Here is a 14,232-nt window from a genome sequence, read left to right as displayed (position 1 = left end):
TACATTCTGTGTTTTTGCTTTTCTTGTCACGAGCAACACAGGTGCCTTTAAAATACATCTTTCAAACAGTATTTTGTCATAGATATGTCACATGTAGTGCCATACAGTATGTTTCTGTGTGACTGAACTTCAATGGAAGTTGTAAAAAAACATGAGAGGAGGTAAATAACTCTGTAAATAACTCTGATGTTTTTGTGACAGAAGAAGCCAACAACTTTAGTGCCAGCGTAGACGCAGAGGAGAAAGAGGCAGAAGCCACTGCTGAGGAAGAGGAAGGACGGAAAGATGTGGAAATAGAGGAGGAAGTGACAGCAGAAAGGGAAGAGGAAGAAGTTGAGGAACAGGCAGAGGAACCAGAGAAGGAGAGAGAGGAGGCAGAGGAGGACAGTGGCATCCTGAGCGACAAGGAACGGCAGAATGAGGAAGTAAATGAAAAGGACAACTGCTCAGCCTCCAGCATCTCCTCCGCCAGCAGCACTCTGGAAAGAGAGGAGAGGGGCAGCAATGAGAGCGGTGGGTTTTAAAAGGAAAAAGTGGAAATTAATAAATTTTTATGATTTTAGATTTGGTTTCAAGAACCTGCATTTATGATTCATTTCACTCTAATGAAACTAGAAAGTCACTGAGCTGCAGTGTGCGTTTTGTTCCTTTCCGTCTTTAACCACATCGCCCTCTTTCCAGGCTTTAAGGAGGCAGAGGTGAATGAGAACTGCAACAAACTCCTCAACAGCAAACTCTTTATGCTCGACATGCTGTACTCCCAGAACAAGAAGCCCAGCGATGAGGAGGAAGAGGAAGATGTGGACAAGGAGAAGGGGGAAGGGGAGGACAAAGAGGCTCAGCAGGATGCAAACAGGCAACCTGGGGAAGACCAAGAGAAGAACAGCAGGGACGAGAAGTCGGACCATCGCGGCAGCATCCGACCGATCGCCGAGCGGTTCGGAGACTTGATCAAGGACATCAGCACGACTCACGCTCATTTGGACAGCCCAGCCAACGAGCCCCCTCCTCCCCCGCCCAAAAAGGAATCGGACACGATCTGGGACCAGCTGCTGGCCAGCCCCCGAGAGCTGCGCATCGGGGACATCAACTTCACCGACCTGACAGAGGAAGACGACAAGGACATCCTCGATGCCGTTTTGATGGGGGGCTGCGGCGAGCTCCCGCCCCTGCCTCCGCCTCCGCCCTGCATCCCCCGCTTCCCTCCACCCCCACCCATGTTGGGCAGTTGCCCTCCGCCACCACCCTTATTTGGCAGCATGAGGCCTCCACCTCCTCCTTCATTTAACGCCCTAATTCCAGTGCCTCCTCCCCCAGAGCCGCCTCTCTTTAACAAAAAGAAGAAGACGATCAGACTCTTCTGGAGTGAGGTGAGAAAAAAAACACTCACGTTATAATTTTAATTATGAATGCAGAAAAGTACCAACAGATACAGTGTAATAAAATACCACCTGGAAAGCATCTGATTGGCTTCATTTTACAGCGTGACAGCTGCCTAAAACACACTGTCAGTGCAGCAAAAGCATAGGATAGGAAAACACACAATGGAACAATCAGTCATGGATTGGACTCCCCAGAGCTCAGACCTCAACATTATCGAGGCAGCGTGGAATCATCCTGACAGAGAACAGGATAAAAGACAGTCAATATCCAAAGAAGAGCTTTGAAAGTCCTTTAAGAAGCCCGGAGAACTATTCCTGAAGCCTGAAAGGAAAATACAGGAAAGTTTACCTAAAAGTGTTCAGGCAGAATAAAGGTGGTCGTACTGAATACGGACTTTGAAGCTTGTTATAATTGTACTTACTCTTGTTTTTACCTTTTTATACTATATTTCCAAGTGTGTTTGCTGACGTTGAAACAAATTGCTGTGCATGTTTCCCTATTTCTATATATTTGCTAGCAAAATATATAGAAATGAGGGGCGGGTGAAGACTTTTGCATGGCATTATAGTATGCTATAATTCGCACATCATTTAAATCCCTTATTCAACCGACAATAACACATCAAATACAGGCAACAGGACGTTGTTATTACATTTTGAAAAATATATTCCTACTGTGTTACACATTGTGAGCATTCAGGACCTGAGGTGTCCAGTCCTAGAGTATGTGTTAGTTTGTCTGGAAGTCTTTCGAGTGTTTTCTATTTCTTGCACGGTAGATTTATAACTTGGATCCGTCTGTGCAACAGTGAAGTATAATCACTTTCAGTGGTGATTTTTAATACTGCTCGAGGGCCTAAACAATATAAGCATTTAAGATTTATTCGACTATGTCCGTATTCTCTATTGCCGAAGATGCTATGGGCCAAAATACCAAGTTGATTTTTTTTTTTTTAACTGCATGTTTCCATTAGCCAGTTAAGATGAAACAGTCACCAGAAACAATGACTCACTCAACATGTTCCTTTGGCCGCTGGTATTTGTGGTTCGTTGAGTTCAGAGTCTCTCATTTACCTCTTTTATTGTAGGAAGTGGGAGTCTGACACATGTCTCCATCTGATGCACTCATGCTTGTTTTGTTTGTGATCAGGTGCGTCCGACAGACTGTCAGTACAGGGACTACAAGAGGAGTGGAGAGTCATTCTGGTCCAAACTGGAACCGGTGAAGTTGGACACAGCCAAACTGGAACACCTGTTTGAGACAAAGTCAAAGGAAATACCAGTTACAAAGGTATGTAACTGTACGATACTGACTCCAAAAACTAGTTCTAGCAGCATCTAAGAGAAGTGCCGCGAGATTATCCATTTAATAACAATAAATAGAACTAGTTCAAAATTTGCTTTTTATATAAATTATCAAATCTTTGTCAAGCAGTTAAAAGTTTTTGTCCATTATTTTTTTACTTTGAAGGCAGATTTTTCACAGGTTAAACAAGGTCATGTGTGTCTTGATCCTGATCAAACGGTGCAGTCGGTTGTAATTCTCACAAAGCCTCAAAATAAGAAAAATATGATCTGCAAAGAAGGGAAGATAAAGCCAGGCCTCTCGCACTTTGATCCACTGCTACCACCCCCCCCCTCCCCCCCAATATATTTTTGAGCTGAATGAGTTAGTAGTAGGTCACTTCAGTTCAGCTACTGGACTACAAATAATGTGACGGCATGATGGTGGTCTGTAGTTATCAAAGCAGCAGTGGACCACCGGTGCACTGAAGCCATCTGAGGTCAGAAGAAGCTTCATTCATGTTGCTCTCATAATGTGCATTCTTAACCTTCCTATTAAAATAACATGGTTAGAATATTTAAAATCAAATAAAGTTTCCCTTCTACAGCCGGTGTACTTTTGTGACACGTATTTCTTTTGTCTCCAAGCTTAAAGGTACAGTCAGTCGTTTGTTTTTTATTTATTTAATAGAAAAAAAAGAATGTTGTACACATAAATTTACATTGAGTAGCGTGTAAGTACGTCTTCCAACAAACTGATGTATTCTCATGAGCTTAATCAATACATGAAAAATACACAGGACTAGACACTGGTTTGTGAAGTCCCACCATCATGTATGTGGCTATACAGCAGACACATATGTAGTACAACAAAGTTAGAGTAAAAAGGGAACTCAGGCATTTGCGTCCTGTGGAGGCAAATTTTAATTCATGTCTGCACGTTCCGACTCTGAATATGAAGGATCATACCATTTTTTTATCATCTGAGAGGGGTCCTGTTCATCAAAGAAGGAAAAATGGAGTGAAAAAAACAAAACACAACCACTATCTGAAAAAAATCTCTTGAATTGATTTCAGCGCTCTAACACAGCGGTCCCCAACCCCCGGGCCTCGGACCGGTACCGGTCCGTGAGTCATTTGGTACCGGGCCGCGAGAGTTGAGGCTCAGGTGTGAAAAGTATGGTTTTCAGGGTTTTTATCGGTTTTCAGCGTTATTTTGTTATCATTTTGATCGTTCACTCGGTTTTCCTTGGTCTTTTCACGTGTGTTATGAATACATCTTCTTTTTTTCGGTACCGGTACTAGTTTTATTTTGTTGTATTTATCCGCGACACCTTAAAGGCCGGTCCGTGAAAATATTGTCGGGCATAAACCGGTCCGTGGCGCAAAAAAGGTTGGAGACCGCTGCTCTAACACACAAAAACATGCTATGAACATGCTTATTTATTCCCAATATTGTTGCAATTGCATACCGCCAGCAGAGTAGACATGCAACCCCTCTGTCTCCAGGTAGCTTAAAACTATTGGAAGGAAACATCAAACATATAAACTGTATTTACACATTGCATAGTTACAAAAAGACACATGTTAATCCTCGTCTTGTTCTAATAAAAAAACAGTCACAAGTTTCTGTTTGGATGGCAAAAAGGTCTTGTGGTCTTTGTACAAACTCACATTGTGTTGTACTTAAATTCCTACACAGTATATTAACTTTTCCTTCATTCTGGGAGTGCAGCTCCACGTTGTTGAAATTTCTAATCCTTACAAGCCCATAAACCAGACCACACTGAGAAACGAGACGCAGAAAATACAGGAGGGAGCAAAACAGAGATCCAGCAGTGACCCCCCCTCCCCCCGTCTGTATTTTTATGCTCCAGAAAACAGCGGCCGATGGCAAACGCCAAGAGATCATCGTTTTGGATTCCAAAAGGAGCAACGCCATCAATATTGGTCTGACAGTCCTGCCTCCACCTCGCACCATCAAGACAGCCATCCTCAACTTTGACGAGTATGCTCTCAACAAGGAGGGCATAGAGGTGAGAGATTCAAACAATGGTAAAAAAGAAAGGGAGTGATAAACAGATCACATCTGCACTTTGCTGTCCTCTCTAATCCCACAATTTCATTTTTCCCCTCGCAGAAAATCCTGACGATGATCCCCACAGAGGAGGAGAAGCAGAAGATTCAGGAGGCTCAGCTGGCCAACCCTGATGTCCCGCTGGGCTCTGCAGAGCAGTTTCTCCTCACCCTGTCCTCCATCAGTGAGCTCACTGCCAGACTCCAGCTCTGGGCCTTTAAAATGGACTACGAGGCAACGGAGAAGGTGAAACAACAAAAACCTCAAGAGTGTTAAGAAAAATGTACTTTCCATAAGGGGAGGGAACCAACACCATCACTACATCCACATTTGAAATGATACTTAGCAAGTAAAAGTGGTTTCCTTAAAGCAGAAACAGACCACAGAGGTTTGAGCAAATGTGCTCAGCATGTGTGCTTATTGTGTGTACTCTTTAAACCCGTATCACTAAGTATCAACATCCTTTTAGTACAAAGAACATCCGCAAAGCATCAACATAGTTACATCATGACAAAATATGCACGCTTATTAGCGGCACCTCGTCTTCTTCTGGCACGGCGTCGTGTTTTATTCGAGCGAAGAATGCATCCAGGAGGAGAAGTTCAAAGCCAAAGCCTGGAGTATGAGAAACATGCTGCCCCTCTGTTACCGCCCTGTAAATTTTACAGCATCCAGCGGGATGTTGTTGTCTTTAATCTCCATGTAAGGCACGATTCCCCCCACCGCATATTCGGCAGAGCCGTGCTCCCGGCTCCGCTTTGGAAGTGGAAGCTTTAATGGAGGGAAGCACAGCATGCAGGCACACAAATACATGCACTCAAGAGAACCGGCTGCACAGAAACAAGAGGTCGACTTAATCAGAAACATGTTTTGTGCTGAAGTTTGACTGAAGCAGCAACCTCTGTGGCAACCTCTCGCGACCTTAAACAAGAGCAGATGATTTTAGGTGGCAGACAACATGCACCTGTTCGCTGTTTATTTAATGGCAGACTAATGAAACACATGTCTTTGGGAGTCTTAATTAACTTGTATAACTGTGTGTGTGTGTGTGTGTGTGTGTGTGTGTGTGTGTGTGTGTGTGTGTGTGTGTGTGTGTGTGTTTTCCTACTAGGAAGTAGCAGAGCCACTGCAGGATCTGAAGGAGGGTATGGATCAGCTGGAGAAGAACAAAACTATCCGCTACGTCCTCTCTACGCTGCTCTCCATCGGAAACTTCCTCAACGGCACCAATGTGAGTCATGACTATTACATCAGATTACTGGGAGACAAGTCAGTAGAATCTGAGTTTGTTTCTCAAAATAAACACAACATTCCTGTTCCAGGCTAAAGGCTTCGAGCTGACCTATTTGGAGAAGGTTCCAGAAGTAAAGGACACGGTCCATAAGCAGTCACTGCTCCATCACGTTTGCTCTGTGGTGGTGGAAAACTTCCCTCAGAGCACCGACCTCTACTCAGAGATAGGAGCCATCACGCGCTCTGCAAAAGTATGCTGTGCATTCACTGCTAACCTATTCTGCATCTCTACACTGTAAAAGATCAAGACTTACATTTGCTTGAATTTTGTCAAAATAAGTCCAAAAACCTAAAAAGATAAAACATAATTTTTTTCCCCTGACTGAACTGAAGTTGGAAGCACCTCACGCCACAATCAAATTATCAACCCGCAGCCAATAATCATTTAAATTTCAGAGCAGAAGGGGAAAGGAACCTTACCTGTTAAACATGCAAACAAAAGCTGTTGAGGAAAAGTGTATCCCTGGTTAGTTGTTGGTTGAATGTGTGTGTGTGATCCCAGGGCCTTTTTGAAGGTTGAGACGTGGTTTTTGGTTTAAAATTGGTGTTGTTTAGGATGAATTATTAGACACACATTTAAAAAAATGTATGTGCAAGAGTAGTTGTCCTAAATATTTATAACAATTAAAAGTTTCACTTCTATCACCATGAAAGTTTTGAATGTGGTTGGATACTTTTAGGTGACCTTATAAATACCATGCATTTTGATTTATTAGTGCTTAAAATTAATTTATGTATGACCAGAGGATTTTGACCCACTGTAGATTAAACTGTAGATTTGCAATGGCCAGATCAAGGCAAGAGCCAGTGGCATATAGAATAGTGTCATCAGCATGTAAATTCTACATTGCAGTTTTGAGTGGCTGAGATAAAGTTGCTTATATAGAGAGTGAATAAAAGAGGTCCAAGAATAGATCCCTGTGGAACACCTATATAAATGGTAAGTGGACTTTAAAATGGACCTGAAACCATTAGAGGGGCTGTTCATCCAGACAACTGAGAATCATTTTTGAAGTAAAATTCAATATAAGCCGAGGACATAAAGATGAACACACATATAGACATTCTTTAAATCTTTAGTATCATTTTACATAAATCTTGTAAATGGGCACTAACATCGGCATAACTTTGTGCTGAACATTGGGGAGGTCAAGATCTCTGTCTAAATAAATAAATAAATCTGGGTAAATTCCCAGATGATTAAACGTGCAACTATTTTGCTGGTAATAACTGAAATAAGTAAAGAAAATCAACAGCCTATTTATGCAAGATAATTCCTAATTTTATTGGGGGGTTATATTGGTTGGGTCTGATTATTGGAGGGGCCATAAACCCCAAATCTCCCTGGAAATTACGCCCCTGGGCACTAAGATATCCTGTGTTTGAGTAATTTGAATTGGATTGTATAAACGTTATTTTCAACAGGTGGATTTTGACCAGCTGCAGGAGAACTTGTGTCAAATGGAGCGGCGCTGCAAAGCCTCGTGGGACCACCTGAAGGTGATTGCCAAGCACGAGATGAAGCCCCAGCTGAAGCAGAAGATGTCCGACTTCCTCAAAGATTGCGCAGAGCGAATCATCATCCTTAAGATTGTTCACCGCAGGATCATCAACAGGTAGCTCGTCTCACAGTTTGAATCATGTATTATTGATGTTTACCACAAAAAAAAAACAAAAAACTAATTAGTCTACTAAAACCAACACTGTGCTGTGTGAATGAGGAAATCTGTGTAGTGCAACACATAAAACAGGAGGTAGGAAGAGTTGCCATCACCCTCATCTTCTTCCTTTCAGGTTCCACTCCTTCCTGCTGTTCCTTGGTCACCCGGCCTACAGTGTGAGAGAGATCAGCGTCCACAGGTTCAGTAAAATCCTCAGCGAGTTTGCGCTGGAGTACCGGACCACCCGAGAGCGTGTGCTGCAGCAGAAACAGAAACGAGCCGACCATCGCGAGCGCAACAAGACCCGAGGAAAGATGATCATGGACGTAAACACTGCTGTGAGTATTTCTCTCTCTCAAACACGCACACACACACACACACACACACACACACACACACACACACACACACACACACACACACACACACACACACTTCCAACCCCTTTTTGTTCTTCAAACTGAAGTGCTGCTTTTTCATCTTTCTCGCTTCATTCTATTCTATCCGCAACTATTCTTTGACTTTCACTCTTTATTTCTCCCATAGTCTGATGATGAAGAGGAGCGTGAGGTATCAACTGTCTGTGTGTTTGTGTGCATGAATCCACTAACTGCATCTAAACGACTAAACGATACGTCAAAGGCACCAGGCACTGTACTGTTTGCAGTTGGATGTTTTTCTTGGTGCTTCCACTTTGCCGTGTTAAAGTTCAGAATACTCAGCTGCTAAATTCTGATCCTCTTTGATTCCGTCTCGCTCCAACAGTGTGGTCGGAGTAGCGCAGGGAGCAACAACAGCGCCCCCAGTGGGGGTCAGGAAATTGAGCAGCCTCAGGGTTTGGAGCATGCCGAGGATGCTGCAGAGCACGAGCACATGAAAGCGGTGCTGAGAACCAGCCTCAGTGGCAGTGACAAGGAGGGCAGCGGCGTGCCGGGACTGCGGACACGGACCAGGTCACGGCCTGGACGAGGAGGTGGGGAAGGGAGAAAGAAGATTTCTGGAGTTGGGTCACTCGAAAGGATTTCCCTACTAAAGATTTTCTCACCTGTTTATGCAGGACGCAGCATGCAGGCATGGACTCCGCCTGTGGAGGACCCTCAGATCTGTGGAGATGATGCTGCAGACGAAATCATGGAGCGCATAGTGAGGTCAGCCACTCAGGGTCCAGGAACCAGAACCCAGCCCAGAGAGAGGAGGAGATCCAGGGCCAACCGCAAGTCATGTACGAGCTCACCTCTGTCCCAACTGCACATGTCACGCTAATTTAAGTTCTGAATATATCAGGTTTTCAAACTGAAAGCATGACCATGAAAATGTATCTAATCTAAGAAGCTGACTGCACCGTGGATGATGAGTAACACCTCCAAGAAGACATCAGGAAACAAGCATAAGAAAAAATATGTGAAATATAGTTTAAGATTTTTCAAAAAAGAAAAAAAAAACACTTCAAAATCATGACACTGCTTTCATATAAATATAAAGCTAAATACAGCAATCAGAGTAGCTGAAAGCGAAGGGAAATTAAGCACCTTAAAGTCACTACAGGCAAAAACATAATTGTTTCTACATGAGGTAGAGTACAGTTTGTAGACTGTATATAAAAGATGGACTCTATACAGATCCTTAAATGACACACTGTGGTTATTAAAGTCCTGCTGCTGAAACCACAAGCATGGTGTTTTATCTGTCTTATCTTTCTAAAACCAAACATTACCTACCTGGTGCCTGGTGGGTCTAACATGAAACCGAGTTTTCACACACACACACATGTATATAGTTATTTTTTGCTTCCCAAACATGTTTTATTTCATACTAGTAAATGTCTGCTTAGATGTATATTTTAGTATTTTATTTGTTGGAAATTTCAGAAAGTTGTTGCATATTTAATGAGAGTATATTTCATTCGCTCATTGGGATCAAGGAGTCTAACCCATGCTTGAGTCAAAGGCTCTCATAAACCCCCAGCTGCTCCACTCTGCATGCCAAATATACACGTTTCTCTCCAATGTCTCCATTAAATGTGCTCAGAGTAGAAGATATGTTTTCCACATACTCTGAGCCAGAAATCATTACTTCAGCAGCTTTTACATATAAGTTTTTACATACCAGACTTTCCAGCTCAGGTCCTGTGTGTTGGAACCTTTCAGATCCTGATTTTTTTTCTAGCAGCACATTGATAGGAAATAAAGTCATAAAACGTAATATTCAGAATCCTCCGTGTGTAAACAGTTTATTTTTTCTATTAGTCAACAAAGTGAAATTTGGCTTTATCTCATACTTAGACATCTCTTTGCAAATACCGAGGTGGTAATTTAGATGGCTAGGAGCTCATCTGCATGTTTAAACATGCAATTTCAAAAAACCTATTCACGTCAAAAAATAGATTTCTAATGTAAGCACTCAACTGCATAAGTTTAATGGTTATTTATGGCCTCTTAATTACATGTTCACCATTAATTTCTCTGTTTAAAACCAAGTAAATATGACTGTTATTTGTTGATTGTTACCAAAGCCGAGATATGGATTGTAATAAACCCCATGCAGAGCAGATGTAAGTCTCAGCAGGTTAATTACAGTATATTATAAATCCTGGAGCATGCATTCAGTTAGTACGTAGTGCAGAACTGGAGAACATGAAAACATCACACGACTGCACGGTGACTCTCCGCGTCTTCTCTTCACAGTGAGGCGGACGCTGAAAAACGGCCTGACGCCAGAAGAAGCTCTCGCTTTAGGGCTAACTGATTCCCCAGAGCCACAGATGTGATCATCCACCTCTCGCCGTGAAAACTCAGCTTCAGATGTCTGTGTGAAATCTCTGTCAGCCTTTGTCCTTTTAGGTTTTTCCCAGCGGCTCTTTCTGCCTGATGTTTCTGAGTGAAGAGGCGGCATTACGACATTTTCACCTTCCAGAAGAAACAGTGGAGGTCATGAGGGAATGCTTCTCATAAGGACTGATTCTGTTCAGTTAGGCAAGGAAAAGGAAAATGTATTCAAGTGACGCTGCCTCTACACTGAATTATTTATTTATCTGAAAACGATTTGAATGCTGGGATGATTTTCGCTTGTGAGTGTCAGCAGCTGTGACGTCACCGTTTTTGGGGTTTGTGTTGTTTTTTTTTTCTTCATTTGTTTAAACTGTGAATTTTGGTTGTGAAGTTTGCCAGGCTGAGGATGAATTTGAATTTGTTCCCTGGAGAAAAAACAAAGATTATCAGTGAGAGCATCTACACATCTGAAAAGTAATGAGCGTGGCTGTGCTTTTGTAGGGACGCGAAAGGTTATCAAGCTGATGAGTGCCTTTCACTTCAAAGGGGCGATGCTGTACCTCCGTTCTCTCTTCGTTAACGTATTCACGTCCTAAATTTCACTTCCTAAGGCATGGTTCTCATGAGTATTACTGTTGAAAATCTTCTCTGTTTTGTTTGCTTTTTGTTTTTTTTTCAGTATTTATTTGCAAAGCTCTGACGTCTTGCACCTTAAATAACATTAAAGTGGACCCATTGTGCTCATTTCCCACTCCATATTTTTAGTTTTTTGGCTCCGCTAGTTTAAAAAGAATCTTCTTTAATCTTAACACAAGCCGTTTTAACTCCCCCCCCCCGCCCTTTAAGCCAACTCTTTTCTGATTGGCTTTCTCTTAAAAACAAAAGATTTGATCGTATTAGGGATATCTGCTCTCATCGATCATACAGTGCCATGAGTAGGAAAGAAAAAAGGCTCAGTTTTGAAGTGTGTGGCTCACGGGGTTACTGCATATATGCTGACACGCTTACTTGAAACTGCATACGCCAGTGTAACAGTGCATATTTGCCAGAAAACGAGGAAGAGCATAATAAGTCCACTTTAATAGTCTCATGCTGAAATGAACGACTGAAAACACAAAAAATAGTTTTTATCTCAGAGGAACTGTTTGTAAAGTGTAAAAAGAAAAAAAAATGGACTTTTTTTTAAAAAAACAAAACAAAAACATTTTAATAATCTATTTTGAGGAACATGCAGACAGTTCTGCATGATATGTGTAAATGCCCTTGTCAGCTGCCAGGTCCTAAATACTGTAAACTCTACAGTGTGCATGTTTAGTGCATTTCACATTGTGTATTATTTTTGTAATTGCTGTAGAAACGTGTATTATAGTCTGAGACAAAGGATCAATTGTGGCTTGTTTTTTCTTTTTGTGAATTGAAGAAATGTGTTGCTCCCTGCTAAGAGAGAGAGAGAGAAACAGAGGGAGGAGCATTATCTGGACGTTTGATTTGAGCTCTGTGGTCACACTCTGTCACGTACCAACTTGAACAGTCTAGACGCAAGAAACTGGGAAACACCACTGCATGAATGCCATGTAGTGAGCTGAACGTTCTTATAAACACTTTCACTTGAAATGCCGTGTATACACATTCTGCAATAAAATAAAAACCATAGAGTGCAAACTTGGATCTGCGTGTCATTCCTTCCCCCAGCGTTCACCTCTGTGATTGTGAGCCACGTGGTGTGGTTCTACTTGATAACCTTTGGAATAATCAGGTGCCGTAAAATGCGCTGCTGCTGCTGCTGCTGCTGCTCGCTTTACGGTGTTTGTCCAGTTTGTGCAGCTCTGCATTCATTCATGGTTTTGTTAATCAGTGCTCAGCGCTGCGTCTTTGGTCCCTGCGTCCATGGCAAAGTTAATGAGTCTGCTGTGGGGGGCTGGATCACCTCCCTGCTGGCGTGTTATGATCACTCTGGAGGAGAAGAAGCTGCAGGGTTACAAACGCAAACTGCTGTCCTTTGAGAAAGGAGAGCACAAATCTCAGGAAGTCTTGGAAGTCAACCCAAGAGGACAGGTAGGTGCACATAATGATCACAGCAAAGTGTACAACCATGACATAACAGCCTTTAAAAAAAAAAAAAAGTATTATAGTTATTTTAACACATATCAACAGCGGTAGCGTCTGGATAGAAGACCAGTCTCTTACTGACAGAGATGAAGGCACAATGTGGGAGCAGCTAACACATAGACTGTATGTAAAAGATGTCTGTAGAGTCCCTGTTCAGGTGTGTCTGTAAGCTTGTTTTTCAAACTATGGGTACAACACACAAACAGGGGCATCTGCTAATTCGTCCTAAATAACGTGCTCTCAAAGGCACTAACAGCACAGATACAAGGTGCACTACACAATGATGAGCCTCAAAACCTGACGTCTTCTGCCAATTTTTTTCTGTCAGCTTCCCGCGTTCAAGCACGGAGACATCATCCTGAATGAGTCCTGTGCAACATGCTTATACCTCGAGGTAAACGGCAATATTTTAATTAATTACTTGAATTTATTGTATTTATAATTTGTTTAGCTTTTAGTACACTGCTTTGATTATTGTTTTCTCACTGTTGAAACAGAATCAGTTTAAGTCTCAGGGCATCAAGCTGATTCCTGACAGTGCTGATGACCAAGCCGCGATGTACCAACACATGATGGAGGGCCTTGCCCTCACTGATAAACTCAGTAAGTTACACTTGCACAAGTCTGAGCGCTGAGTTACAGAGGGGACAGAAGCCATGAAAACAGTCACACATTAATGTGCGTTCTGCTTCAGATTCAGTTATCTACTACGACTGCTCCGTCCCTGAAGAGGAGAGGCACGACTTTGCTGTAAAGAGAAACAAAGAGGCTCTGACTGCTGAACTCAAACTGTGGGAGGGTTACCTGGAGAATGTACGAACAATACGCACACACTTGTGTACACTTGCAGGCACTCACACACTGTGTTGACAGTACTGCGTCTTTCACTTCTCCATCTAGGTGGCTGCTGGCTCATACCTAGCAGGGGCCTTCTCCCTAGCCGATGTGATCGTCTTTCCAAGCATCGCTTGTGCATTTCGTTTCGGGTGGGTAGCTAAGCAGTTGATTTGTGTGAAGCTGCAGTCCAATCGCCTTTTTCCAGTAACATGATGTGTTTTCTCGTTAGGCTGTCTGTGGGGCGTTATCCTAAATTGGCCAAATATTACAGCCTGCTGAAGAACAGAGCCAGCATTAAAACCACGTGGCCCCCACACTGGGTGGCCAGTCCACAGGGTTATGACATCCTGAAGGACCTCTGAAACACAAAGAATCCTCCCTTTGTCATTTTAGAGAATTCCTGTAAGTCTGTGAAATAAAAACATTTAAACAGCTTGCTTACTGTACTCTTAATTTTTCACAAGATTTTTTTTTATTCTTAAAACTTGACCACAGCAGCAACAAATCACCTTATAGATAAAGCTTTGTTAAAGCACTTTGGTTTTGGGTCCTTCTCCCATGTAGTGAGTGGCAATATGACCTTTTTGTAGTGTGAGGAGAAAGTTTTCCATCATGTTGGGCGGCTTTCAGAGTCACCTCCTCCATTCACATGTAGGATCCTAGAAGGGTCATTTCTAGGATGACTTTGTTCTCTTTATATGCTCCAATTAAGATCAATTGTCAAAGAATATGGAATTTCATTTAACTATTATGCTGATGACTTAGTGATCTATCTCCCTCTCAAATAAATAAATGAATGCAGTGAATTTTGAACCTGAATG

The 14,232-nt window shown here is 42.4% G+C and overlaps 2 protein-coding genes across 9 annotated transcripts in view; both read left to right on the top strand.

The window, feature by feature from the left end:
- fhod3a (formin homology 2 domain containing 3a) overlaps window positions 1–12,127 on the top strand; it is a 71,438-nt gene extending 59,311 nt beyond the window's left edge. For 6 of the 8 annotated variants that reach the window (XM_004547774.6, XM_004547771.6, XM_004547776.5 and 3 more), the window contains 13 exons: window positions 202–513; window positions 682–1,370; window positions 2,533–2,673; window positions 4,544–4,702; window positions 4,807–4,989; window positions 5,855–5,974; window positions 6,066–6,227; window positions 7,462–7,652; window positions 7,831–8,035; window positions 8,244–8,267; window positions 8,463–8,670; window positions 8,755–8,919; window positions 10,382–12,127. In XM_004547774.6, the coding sequence (XP_004547831.2) occupies window positions 202–513; window positions 682–1,370; window positions 2,533–2,673; window positions 4,544–4,702; window positions 4,807–4,989; window positions 5,855–5,974; window positions 6,066–6,227; window positions 7,462–7,652; window positions 7,831–8,035; window positions 8,244–8,267; window positions 8,463–8,670; window positions 8,755–8,919; window positions 10,382–10,464 (2,642 nt within the window). In that variant the 3' untranslated portion in view covers window positions 10,465–12,127. The remainder of the gene's footprint in view (window positions 1–201; window positions 514–681; window positions 1,371–2,532; window positions 2,674–4,543; window positions 4,703–4,806; window positions 4,990–5,854; window positions 5,975–6,065; window positions 6,228–7,461; window positions 7,653–7,830; window positions 8,036–8,243; window positions 8,268–8,462; window positions 8,671–8,754; window positions 8,920–10,381) is intronic. The other 2 variants (XM_004547772.6, XM_004547773.6) reach the window with 2 other exon arrangements.
- A 128-nt stretch (window positions 12,128–12,255) lies between these two features.
- On the top strand, window positions 12,256–13,846 carry LOC101474387 (glutathione S-transferase A). The gene is made up of 6 exons (XM_004547779.5): window positions 12,256–12,520; window positions 12,903–12,968; window positions 13,072–13,177; window positions 13,269–13,387; window positions 13,475–13,560; window positions 13,641–13,846. Exons 1-6 carry the CDS (start codon window positions 12,353–12,355, stop codon window positions 13,771–13,773), a joined length of 678 nt encoding a protein of 225 aa, XP_004547836.1. The 5' UTR covers window positions 12,256–12,352; the 3' UTR covers window positions 13,774–13,846.
- Window positions 13,847–14,232: the final 386 nt, after the last annotated feature.

Source organism: Maylandia zebra, linkage group LG22 (assembly GCF_041146795.1).
Source record: "Maylandia zebra isolate NMK-2024a linkage group LG22, Mzebra_GT3a, whole genome shotgun sequence".
Classification (NCBI taxonomy): domain Eukaryota; kingdom Metazoa; phylum Chordata; class Actinopteri; order Cichliformes; family Cichlidae; genus Maylandia; species Maylandia zebra.
Note: the sequence above shows the minus strand (reverse complement) of the source record. Positions and strands in the feature narration are given on the sequence as shown.

Excerpts from the sequence above, each read along its gene's own strand:
- LOC101474387 (XM_004547779.5), top strand. The coding sequence starts at position 12,353 with ATGGCAAAGTTAATGAGTCTGCTGTGGGGGGCTGGATCACCTCCCTGC. Across the intron at positions 13,388-13,474 it reads GGGAGGGTTACCTGGAGAAT|GTGGCTGCTGGCTCATACCT; the intron begins GTACGAACAATA and ends TTCTCCATCTAG. Across the intron at positions 13,561-13,640 it reads GCTTGTGCATTTCGTTTCGG|GCTGTCTGTGGGGCGTTATC; the intron begins GTGGGTAGCTAA and ends TTTTCTCGTTAG.